We start from the raw sequence: 26528 nt of genomic DNA on the forward strand, positions 1-26528 counted from the left end.
GGCTTTGTATGGCGGGTGTGAGCCTCCGGAGGCATGCAGAGGCCAAATCAAGCTCCGTACCACATCGCTGTGCTCCTCTCACATTTTGTAACAATGTGGAGGGCTCTTTATAGCTCAGCATTGACATGATTGGTTGACAGTAGGTGGGGGTAGAAGGTCCTGTATAAACACAAACCTACTTACTTAAAAAGTTTGTTTCCTCTGACTACTGTGGCGGCTGCATCTCAGTAAATGCTATACTGCAATCTATAGTACATGCTATACTGCACTGGCTGCAACCCATACTGGGAGACTGAAATGTATGTTGTATGACTCTCTTATTGGCTACGCACACCTCCAACTCAATCAAGTTGGCATACACAAAAACACCAGAAACTACAGAACAGAATAGCCTTTATTGTCATTAACATTTATTAGCATTACCAGGTCAGTCGGGCACAAAATCATCTTCTGTACCCCACTGTTCCCTTATTAAATAACTACAATAAGAGTAAAAAAGTTGATTTATATATTTCATCATTCAGCGACATCTAGGCAGGTGACCGGAGAGGTGGTGGGTGCGAGAAAAGGTGCGATGGCAGCGGGGGCAGGAGTATGGTCTCTCCCCAGTGTGGGTCCTCATGTGAATTTTAAGGTGGTTGGCCAAGCGGAATCTCTTGTCACACTCTTGGCAGGGATATGGCCGTGAGTTATTGTGGATCCTCATGTGTCTGGTCAGATCAGCAGAACAGATAAACCGTCGGTGGCATTCAGAACATTCAAATGGCCTCTCCCCAGTGTGGATGCGCTTGTGTTTAGCCAGATCTCCAGACTGAGTGAAGCTTTTACCGCACTCGGTACAGGTGTATGGTTTCTCACCTGTGTGAGTGCGCTGGTGGTTCTTCAGGTGTTCATGTCGAAAAAATGTCTTGTCACACACTGTGCAATGGAAAGGCCTCTCCCCAGTGTGTGTGCGCTGGTGGGTTTTCAATGCTGCACTGTTTATGAACTTCAGCCCACAAACCCCACAATGGTAGTTCTTTTCATTGTTGTGGATCTTCAGATGCAACTTCAGATAATTTCTGTAAGCAAAGTCTTTACCACAAACAGTACATTTGAAAGGTCTCTCCCCTGAGTGTGTGCGCAGGTGAAGATTCAGACAGTCCTTGTATGCAAACCGCTTGTCACATTTGGAGCAGGAGAAAGACTTCTCGCCAGAGTGAATAGTCATGTGAACTCGGAGTCGCCCCATCCGGGCAAAACCCTTTCCACAATCCTGGCATTTGAATGGCTTGACCCCCGAGTGTATCATCATGTGTTTGCGGTAACTGCTGTCTTCTGAGAAGCTCTTGCCACACTCCTTACAGACGTAGGGCTTCTCGCCGGTGTGTGTGCGCATGTGAATGCGCAGATTCCGAGGACTAGAGCAGCTTTTGCCACACTCTGAGCATGGCATGCCAATGTTCATATAGACAGGGCCATCCTCAGGCTTAGTGTCCCCAGGTTTGTGACACTGGTGAGGCCCCAGTCCCCAGGAATTCTTGAAGCTCTTTCCACAGTCAGCGCAACTGAGGTACCCATTGATGAAAGCGACAGCCATTTTATGCCAAACCTTACAGTGAGTATGCAGTCTGGCTATGTACTGGAAGCTCCGGGCACAATAAGGGCAGGGGTGGAGTTTCCTTAGCGGGGCGGAGGGGTGGGCCTGACGGGTGTGGACGTGTAGCTGCCGTGGGGTATGGAACATGCAGCTACAGTGGGGACAGCTGTGTGTGGGGGCGTACACGGTTTTACTCTTTGAGACGTGGCTTTTCAGCATGGCCAGGTACTGCTTCGGGTGTTTGGTCTTGATGTGATTCTCCAGGAAGTAACAGTCAGTGAAGGAGACGGTGCAGTGTGGACAAGGAAAGAACTGAGAAGTAGAGACTGAGGGAGAGGGACAGAGCAGTGGAAGGATGGTAGAATGAGTGAGAACAGAGCGATGGGAGGAGAGAGGAAACAGAACATAGTTGTGATTTCCTACATTTCCTCATTCAACAATAACATGCTTGAGTAAATATCTTTGCTGAAAATTCATTTCAAAGTTTGGTAAATTAATGTTCAAATGATGTTCAAGTAATCCCATCATCCATTTCAAATGCAGCGTTGAGGATGGACTGGATGTATGAACTATGCCCTACCTACCTCCATCTGTCTCGTCTGGGTTTTCCTCCTTCACCAAACACACTTTAGTGTCTCGCAGAAGAGTCTTAACCACCACCTTATGGATTAGAAAGACGAAGAAACCACAGTATGCATGAAGCAAAAGTCTAAATACTAGTGTCTAGTTACTGTCACATGTTGGGAAAGACCACTAACTCTTCTTACATTAGACAATCTTGTTAGCGTCACCACAGGATTCCATGATATCTTGCTACATCCGGTCATTGGATTGGATGTATTTTGATGTTTGATGTGCTTCTTCTGGAAGGAAGGACCAGAACGGTTTGGTTCCTCTCCCATTCCCTGCTGCTCAAAGTCTGTTGGTTCCTCTTTGATTAGGATGGAGCTGTTACAAACACCTTTAGTAATGTAGGGTGATTGGCTAATGTCTATTTCTTCTCTATTGCAGTCAACATCATCTGACTGTGTCCCACACTCTGTTTTGATGGGGTCTTGATGGTGTTTAGACATCTTAGTTTTGTTGTTTTACCCAGGTTTGCTCTTCATCATGCTGGAGTGCTTCTTCATTTGAATTCTGTGGGGAACAGACCAAGTTTTATTGAGCATCATCCCTTAGACAGCAATATCAGGCAGGGATCATACTAATATATCGAACCAGGGTCTGTAGTAACGCCTATAGCTCTGAGATGCAGTACCTTAGTTTAGGGATCTCAAATGGTGCAGCAGTCTAACTAGCTAATGTCTTGAGCTGCTAGTATTAGTATTTTATTAGGATCCCCATTAGCTACTGCTAAAGCAGCAGCTACTCCTACATAACATTAATAGATAGGTACAGAACAACATACATTTTAAATTAGAATACACACTTTTATACAATTATGCCTTGGCATTCCATGCATAATGTAGTCATTACAACGGCAATACTGCGGCAATTAATGTCCCATATAGTGCCATCCTTTGCTCTACCGTTAAAAAAAAGCCGATTAATGCATGATCCGAAAATGTGGTCAGAGGCTCTATATGGATGGTTTAAAGCAGGGGTGTCAAAGTCAAATGGACGGAGGGCCAAATAAAAAATTTAGCTACAAGCCGAGGGCCGGACTGTTCGAATGTTCATTGAAAAATGTTTAAATGACGCATATAGTCTAGTGAACCTAATTGAACCTACTGAAAACCTAACAAATATATTCCAATATGATCAGATAAATAAAGCAATATTTTCTTATGGCTCTGTCAGTAATCTTTAATTTTCAACAGACACAAAAGACAAATTTCCTTTATATAAAAATCCCCATAACATGAACATTAAATGAAAGAAACCGGTATTCAAGGCACCATCAGTAGCCTATATTTTCTATTTTAGCAAAAGTGGGCTAAATTTACTTCAAAGAAAAAAACAATAATAGCAATTTTCTATCATCCACTCAACTGAAATATTTTTTAAATATAATTGGATTGAAATACAATAAAATAAAGTGCAAAAATCTATTAATCAAAAACAACACTTTGTTTAAGGAGAAGTAACATGCAGTGAAAACAAATATTAAACTTTAACTTTTAAACTTGAACTGAGTAAAAACTCTAAATATGTGATTGCACAGTAATGTTCACTTGTTTGAGGTTGAGGGTGATACTTGGTGGTGTCCCATCTTTTCCACAAGTTCATCAATGTTCGGGGTAAGGCTCTGAGCTGAGGAAATCCTCAGAATTGAGTGGAGGTGTTCAGCAGTAAGTCGACTTCTGTGTGATGTTTTGTTCAAGTTCATCAAAGAAAACAGTTGTTCACACAGGTATGTGCTGCCAAACATAGACAACGTTTGAGCAGCCTGGATGCGCAGCTGGGGCATTGTGTCGGGGAGGAAACGGGCGAACTCCGCAGCACCCACTGCCGCATATTTTGCCCTCAGTGCATCATTGCATTGGAGGTCAATCAACTCCATTTGGAGGTTTGGTGGTGAGCTTTCCACGTCAACAGCAAATGGGTTACCGAGCAGTTCCAACCTGCTTTTTGTGCTTCAAAGTCAGCAAATCGGCGTCGAAAGTCAGCGGCAAGCATACCTATTTTATCAGCCAACTGTGCGCTCGGGAACGCACTGGTAGAGAGCTTCTCTTTCATGGTCTGGCAGCTGGGAAAGTGGCTCAAATTTTCTTTCCGCATCTCGTCTCCCACAGAGTCAGTTTGGTTTTAAATGCCTTCACTGTACTGTACATATCAGAGATGACACGATCCCGACCCTGCAGCTGCAAGTTCATTGCATTCAGATGACTCGTAATGTCACACAGAAAAGCCATTTCACACAGAAACATTTCGTCTCGGAGTTGTGTTGTGTCTTTCCCTTTGCTGTCCAAGAACAGACAAATCTCCTCACGAAGCTCGAAACATCTTTGAAGCACCTTTCCCTGGCTTAGCCATCGCACCTCTGTGTGATAAGGCAAATCACCATGCTCCGTTTCTAACTCCGTCAGAAATGCCTTGAACTGGCGGTGATTCAAACCTTTGGCTCTGATAAAGTTAACTGTGCGCGTGATGATGCTCATTACATGCTCCATTTTCAAGGCTTCCTGGTGTATGATACAATGATAAGCTGTCAGCTCACCTGTCGCGTTTTCCTCTTGCATCTTTTCCCGTATCTTCGCCACCAGTCCGCTCCTGTGTCCACACATCGCAGGTGCTCCGTCGGTTGTCAAACCCACGAGTTTTTCCCAAGGCAGCTCCATCTCATTTACACATCTTGACACCTCTTCATACAAATCATGCCCCGTAGTTGTGCCATGCATAGGACGTAAAGCCAAAAACTCCTCTGTCACGCTTAGGCTGGAGTCCACTCCGCGGATGAAAATTGACAACTGGGCAATGTCAGAAATGTCGGTGCTCTCATCCACAGCCAAGGAATATGCAATGAAATCTTTTCCCTTTTTCACAAGCTGCTCTTTTAGATTGATGGACAACTGGTCTACTCTCTCGGCAATGGTGTTTCTGCTCAGACTCACATTTAAAAAGAGTTGCCTTTTTTCTGGGCAAACTTCGTCACAAACTTTAATCATGCAGTTTTTGATGAAATCCCCCTCCGTAAATGGCCGGGCTGATTTAGCGATCTCTTCTGCCAAAATAAAACTGGCCTTGACAGCAGCCTGGCCTTGTGATTTGGCTTTTTGAACAGAGCCTGTCGAGATTTGAGGCCTCGTTTTAATTCCTCTGCCTTTTGTAGCCTTTGTTCCATGTCCATATTCTTGTTTTTGTCCGCGTGTTTCGTTTCATAATGTCGTCTCAGATTATACTCTTTCAGTACCGCCACACTTTCTCCACACAGAAGACACACAGGTTTTCCAGCTACCTCCGTGAACAAATACTCCGACTCCCACCTTGTTTGAAACCCCGGTTCTCAGTGTCCACCTTCCGTTTTGCCATTTTTGATGGGTATCTGAAAGTTAATTTTACTGTGATGCTGACAACTGCTGTGCCAATAAATATTGAAATGAAGCAGCCTACTGCTCGGTGCGTCACCGTTGCATTGTGGGAAATGTAGTATTGGTGCGTGTAAAAGATCTGCGGGCTGCCGGCTTGCTGCGGTCTGCGGGCCGGTTCTAATAATAAATCAAGATCATCCCAGGGGCCGTAAAAAACCTTCTCGCGGGCCGGATGTGGCCCGCGGGCCTTGACTCTGACATATGTGGTTTAAAGCAATCCCGGAGCCTCTGGTGGCATGCAGAGGCCAAATTGAGCTCCATACAGCACCGCCGTGCGCCTTCCAAATGTTGTAACAATGTGGAGGGCTCCATATAACTCCTTCGCATTGACATGGTTGGGTGACGGTAGGTGGGGATGGGAGGTCCTGTATAAACACAAACTCATTCCTTGACAACAGATCTGCGCTGCTCCGCAAAGCGCAATAAGTATACATGCCCTGACTTCTGCAGAGGCGTATCGTCGTAAATGCTGAACGGCCAAAGCAAACATCAGATTGACCACGTAACGCCTTTAAACAGGTCCTGATATGCTAATCTAGCAGCATCCTCATGATATAATAATCTCACAGTAGAAGTGGTTTTGTAAACACCAGAGAATCTCAGAACATCAGGGGTGTAATCATGTCCAACCACGAGTTTCTATTGGACAAATTCAGATAAGTTCCTCCCCGTTTCGTTCCTTTTGCTTCCGTTAAAGAAACGTTTTGCAACAGCATCAGAGTAATAAATAGCCCCTGGAACCGTCCTGTCCTTGATTCTTCCGTTTACATCTATTCTATGTCATCCATAGATGCTACTGAATGCAAGTGCAACCAGATAGGAAGAGGCAAAGCGAGAGCGTGTCTCTGCCCAAAATCTCTCCACGTTAAGCAGATCATTATTTATGTGAGGAGTTTTTGTATGGGGTCGGGGCAATGAGTGTCGAATATAGTCAAGATAAAAAGGAAATTATATTTTTATACGTGTGGCTTATTTGATATAAGTTCGGTAATGCTTAGGTTGTTACGAGTATACTGATATAAGTGTGATGCACTGACATCCAGGCAGGTTTAAGAAAAAACACTTTATACAAGAGTTGTCCCTGTTGAAATTCGAGACTGTTTTACAGGCGGCGGACGTCAACACCCCTCATAGAATATTCAAAAACGAGACGTATCCACCTATCTAAAGAAAGGAATATGGGGGAGCCCGCCGTTATGCTCTGTAGACAACGAATCCCCATTGTTAGGGTAGAGACAAGCATCTCGTATATCCAGTATCTTTGGTGCAACACACGAACACGAAAATGAATAATCATATGGAGTTTCACCTTAGTAGTTAACGAGTAGTCTCGTTTTTGTTGATGAGAATAATACAGCAAAGGCTAACGTATTATTGTATATCTCGTAAATGCTCAATGATAGAAGGGCCAACACAGCCTCGCCTACCTTCGTCGACGCCATAAAAACGCTGCACATCCTAGTTTATGTCCTTAAAGTGCCTACTACACGTGGCCTTGACCAATCAGGTAATGGCTCCTCGACATGCAACGATTTGGAGGCGGTTCATTGGTGTGGATTCTTAAAGAAATATTCCTCAAAATAAATTATATCGGAAATGTGTTATGTTTATGATAATAAAAAGTTATTTTATTGCAATAATAACAGGCCTCTTCTGTCAAAATGTGGGAACGATACTGTACCACCAACTAAATGTTGCTTTGCCTGGAGTACCCTTGAAGTATACCATAATGTACATTTTACCAGTAGGCCTATAGTCTCATGAGTCTTCTCAAGTACCCCCAGGGGTCCTAGGCTTGTAACCTTATTTGGGAACCAATACTGTACAGGATAAGGGAATATCAACACCACTACAAGCCAATGATGGTTCTTAGCTTATGGACTGGTCCAAATCAGTTAATGACAGGATGGGTGGTTCTCTGTTCAAGTGGTAACCCTGTTAACCCAATTTAACTGAATTGACATTACTCTGGGAGTGATGTGGATTTACGTTAAAGGTAGACTCAACGATATGACATGCACAAAGTAAACAACATAGCAGGTCAATTTCCACAAGAACTAAGTGCATTGAAGTGCGAGGCTAAATCTCTCTGCGGTTTTGGTCCTGGTGCTATCACGCTGTAATAGTATGAAGTGACCCATGCACATAGCGTAGATCAGAGGAGGCTGGTGGGAGGAGCTATTGGAGGCCAGAATCATTGTAATGGCTGGAATGGAACAGTATAAAACAAAAACATGGAAACCACATTTGACTCTGTTCCATTCCAGACATTCCAACGAGCCTATCCTCCTATAGCTCCTCCCACCAGCCTCCACTGGCACAGATACCACGTGAGAGCAGTCTTGCATCTCCCTCATCGCATTATCTGTGGTGCTGCTCGTGGCAACTTCATTTTACGGAGTCTACCTTTAAGCACAAAACAGATGTGGCAGTTTGTGAAATATGGCATCTTTATTGTCAGTCATCACCAGGAGTCGACATACAAATCTCGTGTATATCATTTAAAAAGCGAAGAAATTAAGAAAAGAATACAGAAAAAGTACAAAACATAGTTCATTAAGCAATGTAACTATAACCTAATGACGATCCGTTATAACATTAGAATTTCACAGTGGCAGAGTCATCTCCAAGTGATACCTATTTTTATTTATTTGTTATTTTACCTTTATTTAACTAGGCAAGTCAGTTAAGAACAAATTCTTATTTTCAATGACGGCCTAGGAACAGTGGGTTAACTGCCTGTTCAGGGGCAGAATGACAGATTTGTACCTTGTCAGCTCGGGGGTTTGAACTTGCAACCTTCCGATACTCTAACCACTAGGCTACCCTGCCGCCCGTATGAATACAATGCGTTTCATTATATATGGTGTTAAATAAAAAAGGCAAATCATGATCATTTACAACATTAGGCAGGTGTTTCTAGAGATTTGGTTTGTGAGTGAAGCTGGAGAAGCAAGGGGGAAGGGGTATGATCTCTCCCCCATGTGTCATCTAAAGTGTTTCAGTTCATAGAAGCTTTTCCCACATTCTTGGCAGAAGTATGGCTTCATAAGTTTAGGACTGCAATATTACAACCAGTGCAGGCCAATGATGGCTAATGGACTGAAACAAATCATGTGTTCCAACTGTTCAAGTGGTCTTTATGTAATTACATTTCATTTTTCTTTTTTTAACTAGGCAAGTCAGTTAAGAACAAGTTTTTTATTTACACTGATGGCCTACACCGGCCTATCCCAGACGACGCTGGGCCAATTGTGCACTGCCCTATGGGACTCCCGATCACAGCCGGTTGTGATACAGCCTGGATTCGAACCAGGTGTCTATAGTGACACCTCCAGCACTGAGATGCAGTGCCTTAGACCGCTGCGCCACTCGGGAGCCCCATGAATCTAATGTCATGTTTATAACAATACTAGGGGTGTGTCCTTTACATAAATGCTCCTCTTCTTCCAAATCAAGGTATACACCACAAACACAAAGGAAAATAAACATCCCATCATCTTTTCGAAACATCATCACCTACTAATTACGAGGACAATCAGTCAAACAATCTTCTGTACATCACTGTCCCTTCAGTACATATTTAAAAAAATATCAAATACAGGTTAAAAACAGACAAAAACGTAACTAACAATCTAATGTATATGAACATATTGGAGTATTGCTAAAGACATTGTGGAATCATAGGTCGATTCTGTGATATGGAGTTACCATACACAGTAGGGGTACAGTTCGCATCTGTTGTCCAGCATCGATCACTGAAGGGAACGACCCCCCCATTCATAGGTTTAACTCATTTAAGTTGAGGACATCTAGACAGGTGATTGGAAAGGTTGCTCTTGCGAGCAAAACAAAAAAAGCAGTGGGGGCAGGAATACGGTTTCCCATTGTGGATTTTCATGTGGACTTTTACATGACTCTGTTCATAAAAGCTCTTCCCACACTCTTGGCAGGAGAATGGCTTTACATCACGGTGAGTGTGGGTCCTCATGTGCAGGGTCAGAGAACCTGAACAGATAAAACGGCTGTGGCATTCAGAACATTCAAATGGCCTCTCCCCAGTGTGGTGGCGCTTGTGTTTAGCCAGATCTCCAGACTGAGTGAAGCTTTTACCGCACTCGGTACAGGTGTATGGTTTCTCACCTGTGTGAGTGAGATGATGGTTCTTCAGGTGTGAGAGTCTAAAAAACTTCTTGTCGCACACTGTGCAGTGGTAGGGCCTCTCCCCGGTGTGTGAGCGCATGTGTAACTTCAACAACCCAAGCCTTATGAACTTCCGCCCACAAACCCCACAATGGTAGTTTTTCTGGTTGTTGTGGATATTCAGGTGTGTTTTCAGATAACATTTGTCAGCAAAGTCTTTACCACACACAGTACATTTGAAAGGTCTCTCCCCTGAGTGTGTGCGCAGGTGAAGCTCCAGACTACCCCTGTATGCATACCGCTTGTCGCAATGGGAGCAGGAGAACTTTCTCTCACCAGAGTGAACAGTCATGTGATTCCTGAGAAGATTTGCCTGGGCGAAAGCCTTCCCACAATCCTGGCATTTGAATTCTTTGAACCCCTTGTGTATCAGCAGGTGTTTGCCTAAACTGCTACTATTCGAGAATCTTTTGCCGCACTCCTTGCATTCATAAGGCTTCTCTCCAGTGTGGATGCGCATGTGAGTGTTCAGGCTTGTAGGAGTAGTGAGGATCTTGCCACACTCGGAGCAATGGAAGCCGACTTCCAGACATATCACAGGCTTGGTGTCCTTAGGTTTAGTGCCCTCTGGTTCGTGACACCGGTGAGGCCCCAGTCCCCAACAATTCTCAAAGCTCTTCCCACACTCCGCGCAACTGAGGTGTCCATCGATGCGAACAACGGCCATTTTGTGCAAATTCTTGCAGTGCTTCAGCAGGGTGCCCAGGTAAGGGAATCTGCGGGCACACTGCGGGCAGGGGTGGAGTTTCCCCGGAACCCTGCGGGGAGGGGCAGGTTTCTGGGGACGGGCAGAGGGGTGGGCCTGGCGGGTATGAATGTCTAGCTGTCGTGGTGTATGGAACATGCAGCTACAGTGGGGACAGCTGTGTGTTGGGCCATACACTCTTTTACTCTTTGAGACTTGGCTTTTCAACATGGCCAGGTACTGCTTCTGGTGTTTGTTCTTGATGTGATTCTCTAGGAAGTAACAGTCAGTAAAGGAGATGGTGCAGTGTGGACAAGGAAAGAACTGAGGAGAAGAGACTGAGGGAGTACAGAGATGGGTGGAAGGAAGGAAGGTAAAGAAGAAGGGGTAAGACGGGATAAGACGAGAGAAAGGGGACAGAAATGTTATTTTCTGAAATCCTTGCTGACATTTAATTCACCCACTTAATCCTGTGAGACCCAAGGATTTTTGCAACACTTGTTTTCTACATAATCACTACATAGAGACTAGAACACAACAAATGCTTCATCCAGATACATCTGGGTAGTGCTGAGCGATTAACTGAAATGTTGGTTATTTAATTAAAAAAAAAAAACTAAATTACCGACGTCGGTTCAATTATTAAAATTAAATTTATTTTTATGCGAGCTCAATGCACAGTTTCTCTAGAGATTAATCAGATCAGATCAAACTCTGCAATGTAGTATGGAGTTGTAGTTTCCAAATAGTTTTGCAAAGAAAACATAGTAATTCACTACAATGACCATAATCAATTGCGTGCCTACTTGTCCGGTCCGTTTCTTTTACGCCTGCTATGTAAAAGAGACATTCGAATGCACGATCGAGAGCAGTTGCTTCGAGAGGTATCTTTACCTGAAAATACATGATCTAAGTGATTGATAGTTGGTAATCATTCAGTCATAAAAGTATGCCTCATTGAACTACTAAAACAGTGATTTTGTCAGAAAACAAGACAGCAGCTCTATAGAGATGAAATGACTTGGAATGTAATAATAAAGTCATAAGTGTAATACACAAATATTTTAAGTAAAGTAATGGGAATAAACTATGGTTAATAAGTGATAAGCAGTAATGGGCATCAAATTAACTTCATTAATTGTTATATTCCATGTGACAGCATTCAACCCACATAATGCATGGTGCATTTAAGGTTTTAAAAACTGATCCAAACTGAAAACCATGAACCTCTTATTATTTTAATTGAAACCGAACAAACCTCAAAAAGCACTAATCACTCAGCACTATATCTGGGTCACAGGAGATTAACTATGTAGTATTTGAGGGTTAAACTGCAGTATTGGGAGTAGACTGATGTATGAACACTATATCCTACCTCCCTTGTCTTCATCCCTCCTGGCATCTGTCTCCTCCTTCACCAAACACACTTTAGTATCTCTCCGAAGAGTCTTAACCACCACCTTATGAATTATATTGATGAGAAAACAGCACGCATTAACCAACAATCTATATACTCGACTAGTTATTAACTGTCACATGTTTGGAAAGACTAACTCTTCTGACCTTAGACAATCTTGTTAACAGCACTAGAGGACTCCATGATATCTGACTACCAATGGTCGTTTGGTTGGATGTAGTTTGTTGTTGCTTGACATGCTTCTTCAGCAAGGAAAGTTTGGAACGGTCACCGTCCCCAATTTCCTTCTGCTCAAAGTTTCTTGGTTCCCGTTTTACTTGTATGGAGTTCAAAGTAACCCCATTCGTTTTGGAATGTGTAGTCCTCTTGGTTATGTTAACTTTCTCCAGGTTTGTTCTCCATCTAGTTGATTTGAGTACCTCAGCCTGGTTAACATCCATCTTTCTTTGAATTCTGTGGGCAAAAGACCAAGCTGACTTAACTCGAGAGCTAGACCAGGCCATCACACATCCAACACAAAAAATGTAACATTAGGCTACATTATCAAATGTTCGGAACTAGCTAACAGGACTACTTATAAACAAACCAACAGCGGCGATCTATTGACATTACCATAATGTTGCGGGTTGCTACCATGTCAGAACGTGCATTTTATGCCACTAGCCTCTTTGCTAATGATGTAGCAAGTTAGCTACTAGTCTGCACCGTAGACCTGTGTCTGCACTAAATTGACTTGTGCTAGCGCTAGGTAGCTAGCTAATAATGATCTTTGTTGATGAGAACAGAGCGAGCTAAAATAGCAAACCACCACCTGCAATTCAACGCTATAAACTGGCAAGCAAGAACGCTAACGTTAGACAACTTTTAACCCGTCTCACCCAACAATTACCAAATTCACCAGGAACAGTTTTTATTTCTCGTTAATCTTCACGGATAAAACAGCATGGATTTCGTACTGGCCGAGATTAAAACCAGAAAACAATTTACTTTAGCCGGGACAACTGGCCAATCAGGTAATAGCCAAAGATTAAGAGGCTGTTGATTGGGTGTGTATCCTTAAAGGAATATTCCCGTGGAATCATGTACATAATAAATGGTAGTCAAAACGTAGGAATGATACTACCATAGATATACAATATAGATAGATATAGAGTTTATATACATACTCACTGGACAGTTATCTCCATCTATTCATTCAAAGACTCAATCATGGACACCTTACTGACAGTTGTGGCTGATTCGCGTGATGTATTACCTTCTTTTTATATATATATATATATTGTATTTCACCTTTATTTAACCAGGTAGGCCAGTTGAGAACAAGTTCTCATTTACAACTGTGACCTGGCCAAGATAAAGCAAAGCAGGGTGACACAAACAACACAGAGTTACACATTGGTTGAACAAAGAGACAGTCAATAACACAATAGAAAAATCTATATACAGTGTGTTCTTTCCCTTTGTGCTATTGTCTGTGCCCAATAATATTTATATCATGTTTTGTGCTGCTACCATGCTATGTTGTTGTCTTAGGCCTCTCATTATGTGGTGTTGTCTCTCTTGTCCCGATATGTGTTTTGTCCTATATTTTAATCCCAGCCCCCATCCCAGCAGGAGGCCTTTTGGTAGGCCATCATTATAAATAGACGAGCTCGCTATTTACAAACAAACCACCAGCAATATCAGTGATCTATTCCCAACATGATCATAATGTTGCGGGTTGCTACCATGTCAGAAAGCGCCTTTTATGGCACTGGCCTCTTTGTTAATGCTGTAACAAACTAGCTACTAGTCTGCACCGTAGACCCATGTCTGCACTATATTGCTCCCGAGTGGTGCAGCGGTCTAATGCACTGCATCTCAGTGCTAGATGTGTCACTACAGACATCCTGGTTTGAATCCAGGCTGTATCACAACCGGCCGTGATTGGGAGTTTCATACGGCTGCGCACAATTGGCACAGCGTGGTCTGGGTTTGGCTTGTGTAGGCCTTCATTGTAAATAATAATTTGTTCTTAACTTGCCAAGTTAAATAAAAAAAACGCAATATATACAGTGCATTCGTAAACTATTCAGGCCGGTTTCCACATTTTATGTTTACAGTCCTATTCTAAAATGTATTGAATCGTTTTTCCCCCTCAATCTACGTAGACACAATACCCCATAATGACAAAGCGTAAACAGGTTTTTAGACGTTTTTGTAAATGTATTACAAATAAAAAACTGAAATATCACATTTACACTAGTATTAGTATTCAGACCCTTTGCTACGAGACTCAAAATTGAGCTTAGGTGCATTGATCGTCCTTGAGATGTTTCTGCAACTTAATTGGAGTTCACCTGTGGCAAACTCAACTGATTGAACATGATTTGGAAAGGTCAGTACAGGTGCGTCAAAGCTGGGACTGAAAGACTGAAAAATAGCTTATACCTTCAGGCCATCAGACTGTTAAACAGCCATCACTAACACAGAGACGCTGCTGCCTACAAACAGACTTGAAATCATTGGCCAATCGAACAAATGGATCACTAGTCACTAAAATAATGCCACTTTAATAATGTTTACATATCTGTCACTAATCATCCCAGATGTATATACTGTATTTTATACTATCTATTGCATCTCGTCTATGCCGGTCGGTCATGGCCCATCCATATATTTATATGTACATATTCTTATTCCATCCCTTTACTTAGATGTGTGTGTATTAGGTAGTTGTTGTGGAATTGTTAGATCACTTGTTAAATATTTTTGCACTGTCGGAACTAGAAGCACAAGCATTTCGTGCCACTTTATTGCTTACATAGCATGTGTCTGTGACCAATAAAACGTAATTTAATGTATATAAGGTCCCACAGTTGACAGTGCATGTCAGAGCAAAAACCAAGTCATGATGTTAAAGGAATTGTCCGTAGAGCTCTAAGACAGGATTTGGTCAAGGCACAGATCTGGGGAATGGTACCAAAAAAAATGTCTGCAGCAACCCTAAGCACGCAGCCAAGCTAACGCAGGAGTGACTTCAGAAAATGTCCTTGAGTGACCCAGCAGAAGCCTGGACTTGAACCCGATCGAACATCTCTGGAGACCTAAAAATAGCTATGCAATGATGCTTCCCAACCAACCTGACACAGTTTGAGAGGATCTGCAGAGAAGAATGGGAGAAACTCCCCCGATACAGGTGTACCAAGCTTGTAGCATCATACCCAAGAAGACTCAAGGCTGTAATCGCTGCCAAAGGTGCTTCAACAAAGTACTGAGTAAAGGGTCTGAATACTAACGTAAATATAATTTCATATTTTCAACTCTAAAAACCTTTTTTTGCTTTGTCGTTAAGGGGTATTGTGTTTAAATTGAGGAAAAATAATTTAATCCATTTTAGAATAAGGCTGTAACATAACAATGTGGAAAAAGTGAAGGAGTCTGAATACTTTCCCGAATGCACAGTATATACACACACAAACATACAGAGAGAGAAATAATACTATATGCTTGTCAGCCATGTTCAAATGTTTGGTAATGGAATAAATCACAACCAGTGCAGGGTTCCCGAGTGGCACAGCATCTCAGTGCTACAGGCGCCACTACAGACCCTGGTTCGATCCCGGGCTGTATCACAACCAGCCGTGAGCAGGAATCCCATAGGGTGGCGCACAATTGGCCAGCGTCGTCCGGATGAGGCCGTCAATGTAAATAAAAACTTGTTCTGAACTGACGTCCCTAGTTAAATAAAGGTTTAATAAACAAAGAAAACGGCCAATGACGGCGTATGGACTGAAACAAATCATGTGGTCTCTAACTAATTAACTTAGATAAATATGTTTATAACAATACTAGGTAAGTAGGATTAGTGTTTTCTAATGTTCCTAGTATTGTGACAAGATCATTAAGATTGTTAATGCATACTTGTAGTTTCTGTATCTTTATAATCCATAAGGTGGTGGTTAAGACACTTCTGAGAGACATTAAAGTGTGTTTGGTGAAAGAGGAGACGAATGTCAGGAGGGATGAAGACAACCATGGAGGCAGGACATACTGTTTAACATACTCGTCTACTCCCAACAGTAGTGTAAATGGGTGATGGTTACTGGAACATTCATATTAATATCGGCAAGGACTATTGATTGAGGAAATTACATTTATCATTATGATCTCCCCTTTTCCCTCCTCTTATCATACCAATCTCTTCTATCCCTCACTCTCAGGTAATTCTCCTCAGTTCTTTCCTTGTCCACACTGCACCATCTGCTTTACTGACTGTTACTTCCTGGAGAACCACATCAAGAACAAACACCAGAAGCAGCACCTGGCCATGTTGAAAAGCCAAGTCTCAAAGAGTAAAAGAGTGTACGGCCCCACACACAGCTGTCCCCACTGTAGCTACATGTTCCATACACCACGACAGCTAGACATTCATACCCGCCAGGCCCACCCCTCTGCCCGTCCCCAGAAACCTGCCACTCCCCGGAGAACTGGCCGTCCCCACAGGGTTCAGGAGAAATTCCACACCTGCCCACAGTGTTCCCGCAGATTCAAGTACCTGGGCAGCCTGCTGAAGCACTACAAGAGTTTGCACATGTCCATTGTTCGCACCGATGGACACCAGTTGCGCGGACTGTGAGAAGAGCTTTGAGAATTTCTGGAGCCTGGGGCCTCACCGGTGTCATGAACCAGAGGGTTCTAGACCTAAGGACACTAAACAGGTTAATCTGTCTGGAAGTCAGCTTCCAATGCTTAGATTGTGGCAAGATCCTCACTACTCTTACAAGCCTGAACACTCACATGCGCATCCACACTGGTGAGAAACCTTATGTCTGCAAGGAGTGCGGCAAACGCTTCTCAGATACCAGCGCTTGCCGTTATCACTTGTTAATACACAATGGGGTCAAGCCATTCAAATGCCAGGACTGAGGGAAGGATTTCAAACAGAAGTCGCTCCTCAGGAAGCACATGACTGTTCACTCTTGTGAGAGGAAGTATTTCTGCTTCTAATGCCACAGGCAGTTTTCCTGAAGTCTGAATCTTCACCTGTGCACACACTCAGGGGAGAGACCTTTCATATGTACTGTCTGTGGTAAAGACTTTGCTGACAAATGTTATCTGAAGACGCATCTGAAGATCCACAACAACCAGAAAACTACCATTGTGGGGTTTGTGGGCAGAAGTTCATGAGGATTGGGGTGCTGAACATACACCTGCGCTCACACACCGGTTGCACAGTGTGTGACAAGCAATTTGCCGGACTCGACCTCCTGAAGAACCACCAGCGCACTCACACAGGTGAGAAACCATACACCTGTACCGAGTGCGGTAAAAGCTTCACTCAGTCTGGGGATCTGGCTTAACAAGCGCCACCACACTGGGGAGAGGCCATTTGAATGTTCTGAATGCCACAAACGCTTTATCTGCTCTGCTTCTCTGACCCTGCACATGAGGATCCACACTCACCGAAAATCCACAATGGGAAACGTTATTCCTGTCCCCTCTGCTTTATCAGCTTTGCTCGCAAGTCCAACCTCTCCAAATACCTGCTTAGATGTCATAAACCTAAATGATAATGATCTATGTTTTTAACATAACACATTTTATGAAGCTGTTACTCTTATGAATTAATAGGAGTGGAGTCCGATCTCTTGTCAGGGATGGATGTGTGACCACAAATGCTAACGAAAAAGTAATGCACTATATATGAAAAATAGTGCACTATATAGGGAAAGGTAGTGCACTATATAGGGAATCATTTGGGACGTGGACCGGTGTTACCTGTGAGACGTAGTCGTGGTTATGGTATGGACAGGCATAAACTACAGACAACGAACAGAATTGCATTTTATCAATGGCAATTTGAATGCATAAGGATACCGTGACGAAATCCTGAGGCCCATTGTCGTGCCATTCATCCACCACCTTCACCTCATGTTTCCGAACAGCCCCACGACGTAAGGATTGGTACACAATTCCTTGAAGCTGAAAATGTCCCAGTTCTTCCATAGCCTGCATATGCACTACATATGTCACCAATTGAGCATGTTTGGAATGCTCTGGATCGTTGTGCACGACAGGTTGTTCCAGTTCCCGCCAAGATCCAGCAACTTCGCACAGACATTGAAGACGAGTGGGACAACATTCCACAATCAACAGCCTGATCACCTCTATATGATGTCACACTGCATGATGCAAATGGTGGTCACACCAAATACAGACTGGTTTTCTGATCTACGCCCTTACCTTTTTCTTTTGTATGTATATGTGAACAGACAATTCTGTATTCCCAGTCATGTGAAATTTATAGATTAGGGCCCAAATAATTTATTTCAAATGACTGATTTCCTAGCAGAGCTGGTTAGGCGGTTTTCAGGTTATACAGAGCGTTGGCGATTGTAACTGTGCTGCTGGAAACAATTTAATTAAATGTTTTTGCCGATGTTTACCGACACCGGCCATATTCAACGGGTGTTGAGCGTTCGTTGAGCGTTCGTAAATGCATCAGTTATTCTGTGCTCTGGCACACACACCGCTCGCCTCGCAAAATATATGTACACATACATGTTATTCAATCATTGCACCCGATAGCCAGAGCAAATTTACGACCGCCTATAGTCTTGTTGATAGATCGAATTCCCGATCTGAACAAGGCACTGTTCCTCGGCAGTCATTGCAAATACGAATTTGTTCTTAACTGACTAGTTAAATAATAAAAGAGAATATAACTAGTCTCTCAACTGTCACCTCCCTTCCACTAAAAATAAAACATGCACAAGAGGTGTGTCATCTTTCTTGCACTTTTAATATTGGCACCTACTCCTCACCAGGGCAGTGTTCCCTTAAAAAAAAAACAAGAGCAAATTAAAAATGTTTTTAAAAAAAAGTGTTGAACACGTAAACAAATACAAGACAAGCACCATGTAACCAGTCTAATAATGCTTGTGACCGGACTCAAGCGTAGCTGAAGATAGTGTTACAATTTGCCTTAATTAGGTGCAATGCTACTAAAACAAGAAAGCTGTTATTAATTACAACAACCAAGTTAAATCCTTCATTTGAAACAAAATCCATTTAAACAGATATGAAATGGTGTCAAAAGTGTTGCTTTGCTTAATATGTTCTCCATAAGCCTCACAATAGGAAACAATACACAACAGGATTGTTAGTTGTAGGCCTGGGAGTTCAAAGGCAGAAGAACCGGAGGCAGATGAGCAGAGAAACAAATACAACAACCGATAAAGAACTATGTAACAGGTCCTGTGAATGAACATGCACAAATATATACTTAGGGTTATGAGTTAATATCAGACATGTAGCTTAAAAGCCTGCCATATATTAAGTTACAATTAATTTTACTCATCATTACTACCATGATATAAACAACATTGACAACAAGCATCACTTTTGAATTTTTCCTATCATGTCAATTCAATGTTGCACATCCTAGTAGACTGTGCCTTCTGTCTCTTGTTTTTAATGGTAATGGTTTTTAATGGTGTTTGATTGTCACCTTTTGGGGTATAAAGCACATGTTGGTTCCAACGCCAGTAGTTGTCATCCCTACTTTTATTGGTCATTCCAAAAAACGACAGTGCAGCAAAAGTCTCTTGTTGTCGACTGCACTCATACCTCGATAGCGGACGCAGTCAGGATGCAACTGAATGGTTGAGCTGATATAACTGTGCAGTTGTAGTGCATTTTAGAGATAGCTGGCTTGGTCACGTGAAGCGTTTGAAATATAGCGATAAATAACGGAATAAAAGACAATCAATATTGAAACAGTGTAAATACAGGTATGATCCTATCAACTTCAACAGACTCTTATATAATTTTCTCCCGTATGGCCTTTTTCACGTTACTCCCCATCTCTCTTCTAACCTCTTAACATGTTACTACCACCCCACCACATACCCCTCTCTCTCTTACCCACTTTCTTTTTTCCTTTCTCCCCCTCTTCTCTACATAGCCATGGTGGTGAGGTGCTGATGCCCTAGCAGGCCTTTGCGCCCCCCTCCCACCCCGGGGTGTCCCCCTCCATTGCCGTGACCACAGTACTCCTGGAGATTCTGCCGTAGTGTGACCAGTGCGGACCCTAGGCAGGCGCGGTTAGGGGCCAGGATGCCCCCCGGCAGCTGGATGAGGACGGTGGCCACCCCGGCCATGCCGTCGTCCGTGGGCTCCAGGGTGATGGGCCCCACCTTGAAGGTGGAGTAGGAGAAGCCCATGAGCTGGGACAAGAAGGGGTCGGAGCGGCAGAAGTGCTGGTAGCCACTGTGGGAGGACGGGTGGTGGTGGTGCGAGGCCGTGGTGTTGGCGGTGGTGGGGACATAGTGGTGGGTGTTGAGGTAATGCAGGGGCAGGTGTTGCCCACTGTTGCCCCCTCCACCCAGGGTAAGGTGGTGGTGGACGGTGGGGCCGGAGCCTGGCTCGTGTTTGTAGGAGATGGCTCCAGCTCGCCCCCTCTGGCCAACTACAATGCCCCCCAGCTTGCCTGTACGTGCATGGGCCAGGGACACGGCATTGCCCCCCACCCCTCCGCCCCCTGTGGAGGGCAGGTAGATGAGCTGGGGCTCCTCTGGCTCCAAATAGACAGTGAGCTTGGCAAAGGGCCTGGACGCCATCTTGGTCATTTCCTGGATATGACGCCTCTGCTCTCGGCGGAAGTCCATGAACTGCTTGATCTTCCAGAGGAGGACGCAGACAGAGAGGAAGAGGAAGAAGCAGGAGAAGAAAACAGAGAAGAAGACGAACAGGTCGATGTGAGCCTGGTCTTGGCGGAGGAAGAGCAGGCCCTGGGACTCGCCCCGTCTCTCCTCGGCACCTACCCCGCGCAGGGCGATGTAGAAGCGGCTGGACTTCAGGGAGTGGACCTCATGGGGGAAGGTGATGACCACACGGTCACGGACACCTCGAACAATCAGTACCGTCTGGGGCTTCCACACCGTGATGTAGGATATGAGCCCCTCCGTCTTGGCCTCCCGTACCTCCCTGTCCGCCCCCTGGGGCTTGGCGTGGAGCTGCAGGGGGGTGTTGGGGAGCATGGGCCCAGCCAGGCTGGATGAGGAGTTGGCATAGACCTTCAAAGGTGATGGAGGCGTCTCCTTATCCCCCCCGCCCGCCCCACCTCGGGCCGCCGACTCATCCTCGATCTTGATGGCGTGGATGCCTGTGTGGCGGTCCACTTCTACGATGAAGGTGTCGTGGGAGTTGGACACGTACACCTCCACCTCCCCGAAGGTCACGTCGATGGTGACCCGGATGTCAACGTTGGTGAACTTTGGCTGGGCAGCGAAGAAGACGGTGCGTCCCTTGGGCAGATTGCGGATGGTGGGGTCGTGGAAGCAATTTGTCTGAGAGGTGGGGTCGAAGCAGCACTCATTGTCCACGTTGAACTGGCGGTAGCACTGGCGCCCGTTTACCGGTGTGCCGTTGAAGGAGTCTTTGCACTTGGCGCACTGCGTGGAGGATTCCAGAGAGGGAGAAGAAACAAGAAATACAAGTGCATGTAAGTACTGTGCTTATTGTCTGTATATGGATGTGATCTTTACAACCAGGAAAATCAAGGTATCCTTATTCAGAACTCCCCCTGCTGTATCAGTATACCTGCTTGTAAACTGTGTCTAGTGCCTGCACCATCCTATCCATACCTGTGTTCTGTAGCAGTCCTTCCTGTCGCTCTGCGGGCTGCTGAGGCAGGAAGAGGTCTCTGTGTTGTTCTGACATGGGCAGCCTGTGCCGTCATGTTCATTACACGTGTCCGCATGGCCATTACACTGACACCTGCAGGTGGGAGGAACAAAGGGCATTTCAGTTTTCTGTGGGATTCAGCCCTCCAAAGTGCTTTTTACAGAATCACACCTTCATCAAGAACACTCTTCTGAAGTGCACAGTTTGGAAATGGGCAGCGGAAGGAAAATGGCGGCGGAAGAAATGGCAGCAGTTTTACGGGCGCCCAACCAATTGTGCAATTAAGTGTTTCTTTGTGTAACTTATTTTGTACATAATGTTTCTGCCACAGTATCTTACGGCAAAAAAATAGCTTCTGGATATTAGGACAGCGATCACTCACATTGGATTAGACAAAGACAGGACATACTCCGAACACCTGACAAGGCCAACATCCCAGTTATTGGCAAGAGGAAGAGACGCAGGTACAGAGGACACAGAGCGGGGTGCCTCGTAAGGATCCGCAGAAAGCGAGTGGGAAAGCTGCCGTTAACATCAATATTACTCGCCAACGTGCAATCATTGGACAAAAAATTATACGAGGTACGATCACGAATATCCTACCAACAGGCAAGATAGAACAGCAGGGGGGTCTGTGCATATTTGTGAACAACAGCTGGTGCACAAAATCTATGGAAGTCTTTAGATTTTGCTCCACTGAAGTAGAGTATCTTATGATAAATTGCAGACCACAATATTTGCCAAGAGAGTTTTCAGCTCTACTTTTCATGGCTGTTTTATTTACCACCACAGACAGATGCTGGCACTAAGACCGCACTCAATGAGCTGTATAAGGAAATAAGCAAACAGGAAACCGCTCACCCAGAGGCGGCGCTCCTAGTGGCCAGCGACTTTAATGCAGGGAAACTTAAATCAGTTCCACCTAATTTCTATCAACATGTTAAATGTGCAACCAGAGAAAAAAAAATCTAGATCACCTGTACTCCACACACAGAGAAGCGTACAAAGCTCTCCATCGCCCTCCATTTGGTAAATCCGACCACAACTCTATCCTCCTGATTCCTGCTTACAAGCAAAAATTAAAGCAGGAAGCACCACTGACTCGGTCTATAAAAAAGTGGTCAGATGAAGCAGATGCTAAACTACAGGACTGTTTTGCTCTCACAGACTGGAACATGTTCCGGAATTCTTCCAATGGCATTGAGGAGTACACCACAGTCACTGGCTTTATCAATAAGTGCATCGAGGACGTCGTCTCCACAGTGACTGTACGTACATACCCCAACCAGAAGCCATGGATAACAGGCAACATTCGCACTGAGCTAAAGGGTAGAGCTGCCGCTTTCAAGGAGCGGGACTCTAACCCAGAAGCTTATAAGAAATCCTGCTATGTCCTCCGACGAACCATCAAACAGGCAAAGTGTCAATACAGGGCTAAGATTGAATCGTACTCCACCGGCTCTGACGCTTGTCTTGTGTGGCAGGGCTGGCAAACTATGACAGACTACAAAGGGAAGCACAGCCACGAGCTGCCCAGTGACACGAGCCTACCAGATGAGCTAAATCACTTCTATGTTTGCATTGAGGCAAGCAACACTGAGGCATGCATGACAGCATCAGCTGTTCCGGACGAATGTGTGATCACGCTCTCCGTAGATGACGTGAGTAAGACCTTTAAACAGGTCAACATACACAAGTCTGCGGGGCCAGACGGATTACCAGGACGTGTGCTCCGGGCATGTGTTGACCAACTGGCAGGTGTCTTCACTGACATTTTCAACATGTCCCTGATTGAGTCTGTAATAACAACATGTTTCATGCAGACCACCATAGTCCTTGTGCCGAAGAGCACTAAGGTAACATGCCTAAATGACTAGAGACCCGTAGCACTCAAGTCCATAGCATGAAGTGCTTTGAAAGGCTGGAAATGGCTCACATCAACACCTTTATCCCAGAAACCCTAGACCCACTCCGATTTCCATACTGCCCAAACAGATGATGCAATCTTTATTTCACTCTACACTGCCTTTTCCAACCTGGACAAAAGGAACAACTATGTGGGAATGCTATTCATTGACTATAGCTCAGCATTCAACACCATAGTGCCCTCAAAGCTCATCACTAAGCTAAGGATCCTGGGACTAAATACCTCCCTCTGCAACTGGATCCTGGACTTCCTGACAGGCCGCCCCCAGGTGGTGAGGGTAGGTAGCAACACATCTGCCATGCTGATCCTCAACACTGGAGCCCCCCAGGGGTGCGTGCTCAGTCCCCTCCTGTACTCCCTGTTCACCCACGACTGTGTGGCCAGGCACGACTCCAACACCATCATTACGTTTGCAGACAACACAACAGCGGTAGGCCTGATCACCGACAAGAGACAGCCTATGAGATCCCTATGAGACAGCCTATAGGGAGGTCAGAGACCTGGCCGGGTGGTGCCAGAATAACAACCTATCCTTCCATGTAACCAAGACTAAGGAGATGATTGTGGACTACAGGAAAAGGAAGACCGAAAAAATACTTATTTTCCACCATAATTTGCTAATTTAATTCATTAAAAATCCTACAATGTGATTTTCTGGATTTTTTTCTTCTCATTTTGTCTGTCATAGTTGAAGTGTACCTATGACGAAAATTACAGGCCTCTCTCATCTTTTTAAGTGGGAGAACTTGCACAATTGGTGGCTGACTAAATACTTTTTTGCCCCACTGTACATACTACCTCAATCAGCCCGACTAACCGGTGCCTGTATATAGACTTGCTGCTATTATAGCTTTGCTACTGTTATTTTTCACTGTTGTTTTTATTTCTTCACTTATCGATTGTCCACCTGACACCTTTTTTTACTTAGAAATTGCATTGTTGTTTAGAGCCTGTAAGTAAGCATTTCACTGTAATACCTGTTGTATTCGGTGCATGTGACAAATAAACAGATTTGATTCGGATGGGTGTGAACACCAAAATATGGCTCCATGTCCCTTTCATCCATTAAGCAGGGGTGTAAAGTACTGAAGTACTACTTAAGTATTTTTTTGTGGTATCTGTATTTTTCTTTACTATTTATATTTTTGACAACTTTTACATTCCTAAAGAAAACTTTTACACCTTACATTTTCCCCGACACTCAAAAGTACTCATTACATTTTGAATGCTTAGCAGTACACAAAAATTGTCAAATTTCACACACTAAACAGAGAACAACTCTGGTCATCCCTACTGCCTCTGATCAGCCAGACTCACTAAACAGAGAACATCTCTGGTCATCCCTACTGCCTCTGATTGGACAGACTCACTAAACACAAATGCTTTTTAAAATGATGTCAGTGTTGGAGTGTGAACCTGGCTATCCGTAAATCAAAGAAAAAAATAAAATTGTGCCACCTGGTTTGCTTAATATAAGAAATGTTAACTTATTCATACTTTTGATAATCAAGTATATTTTAGCAACTACATTTACTGTTGATACTTAAGTATATTTAAAACCAAATACTTTTACTCAAGCAGTATTTTACTGGGCGACTTTCACTTTTACTTGAGTCATTTTCTATTAAGATATCTATACTTTTACTCAAGTATGAGATTTTAGTACTTTTTCCACCACTAATTGCAAGTGAATTAGATGTGGCTAGAGGTTAATTTGAAAGGAATCACTACTCACTTGTCACAGTTCCCCTGCAATAGGAAGTAGCCGCTGAGGCAGCTCTCACACTTGTCCCCCACGCTGTTGTTCTGGCAGCTCACACAAACCGCTGAGTCCTCTGTAGGACCCTCCGACACCCACTGAACAATCTGATAAAGGAGAGGGAGTTCAACAAGAAAATTGCAGTTAAATGACATCCAAGGTGGTATACCCGTTCCTAAACAGTGAGTTTCTAGCTTGCACATAAATCTCTTTAATTACTTGTTATTTTTATTTCTTATCCGTATTTTTTTTAAACTGCATTGTTTGTTAGGGGCTCGTAAGTAAGCATTTCACTGTAAGGTCCAGACCTGTTTTATTCGGCACATGTGACTAATAAAATTTGATATGACCACAAAAGATGTTGTTGATCAGATCCAAAGTAATCCATTAATAAACTCAAAGCAAGTTGGAAAGAACATATAAATGAAGTAAAACAGACAGTGAGTCACTTACTCTGTCTGGGTCCAGAGGGTGGTCTTGGGGGTGGTCTAACGCCCTCTTGTGTTCGTCCCGGGACAGACACACTGCGCTGTTACCCCTGCAGAACTCCCGACAGGGGCGGCACGTCCCCCCGCCCACCGCCAACCCCACATACAGGGGCTTACACTTCTCACAGTGATCACCCTGGAACAGGAGAGAGAGAGCCACAAACATCCGTATATGATACACTGAATGAACTGAGAATCTGACCTGTGATCAGCACCAGTGTGTCACTAGTGTTTTGGCACTCAAGATACACACTGGGCTGTGACATGCATAATCTTACAGTTGATGTGCTGAAATACTGGGTGTGTGTGTATATATGTGCGTGTGTGTGTCTACCCCACTCACCATAGTGTTGTTTTTACACTCCAGACACTTGTCAGGCTCAGACACTCCTTTACAGTTGCTGTGTTTGTTACAACGACACTGAGACGAGCAGTTGTCCCCCACAAAGCCAAAGTGACACTGACACACTCCCGGGGACACACAGGTCCCGTTGACACAGCCCTGAGCACAGACCGGCTCACACTGGCCTGACACACTGCAGAGAGAGAGTATAGAGAAAGAGGAGAAACTTAAACAGATACTATGTATGTATGTATGTATGTATGTATGTATGTATGTATGTATGTATGTATGTATGTATGTATGTGTGTATGTGTGTGTGTGTACTGAATTTGTAGTTCTGTTTGTTTCCAAGTTTTAATGTCACATGCACAAGTACAGTGAAATGCCTTTCTTGCAAACTCAAAACCCAACAATGCAATAATCAATG

General features: G+C 44.0%; 2 protein-coding genes and 1 pseudogene across 6 annotated transcripts in view; 1 reads left to right on the plus strand and 2 right to left on the minus strand.

Annotated features, from left to right (window-relative positions):
- Positions 1-376: 376 nt before the first annotated feature.
- On the minus strand, positions 377-12897 carry LOC118367868 (zinc finger protein 850-like). Its single transcript, XM_052492664.1, has 7 exons — positions 12528-12897; positions 12062-12368; positions 11874-11958; positions 9407-10836; positions 2347-2667; positions 2164-2239; positions 377-1905 (listed from the first exon to the last, which is right to left on the minus strand). The coding sequence occupies exons 2-7, from the start codon at positions 12353-12355 to the stop codon at positions 521-523; spliced, it is 3591 nt and encodes a 1196-aa protein (XP_052348624.1). The 5' UTR covers positions 12356-12368; positions 12528-12897; the 3' UTR covers positions 377-520.
- A 1509-nt stretch (positions 12898-14406) lies between these two features.
- Positions 14407-16823, plus strand: LOC118367667 (zinc finger protein 709-like; annotated as a pseudogene).
- Positions 16824-18680: 1857 nt separating this feature from the next.
- LOC118367668 (multiple epidermal growth factor-like domains protein 8) overlaps positions 18681-26528 on the minus strand; it is a 40461-nt gene continuing 32613 nt past the window's right edge. For all 5 annotated transcript variants that reach the window (XM_052494751.1, XM_052494752.1, XM_052494754.1 and 2 more), the window contains 5 exons: positions 26102-26294; positions 25724-25894; positions 25247-25377; positions 21545-21677; positions 18681-21352 (listed from right to left, as the gene is read on the minus strand). In XM_052494751.1, coding sequence (XP_052350711.1) covers positions 19856-21352; positions 21545-21677; positions 25247-25377; positions 25724-25894; positions 26102-26294 — 2125 coding nt within the window. In that variant the 3' untranslated portion in view covers positions 18681-19855. The remainder of the gene's footprint in view (positions 21353-21544; positions 21678-25246; positions 25378-25723; positions 25895-26101; positions 26295-26528) is intronic.

This window comes from Oncorhynchus keta, chromosome 34, assembly GCF_023373465.1.
Source record: "Oncorhynchus keta strain PuntledgeMale-10-30-2019 chromosome 34, Oket_V2, whole genome shotgun sequence".
In the NCBI taxonomy this organism is placed as follows: Eukaryota; Metazoa; Chordata; class Actinopteri; order Salmoniformes; family Salmonidae; genus Oncorhynchus; species Oncorhynchus keta.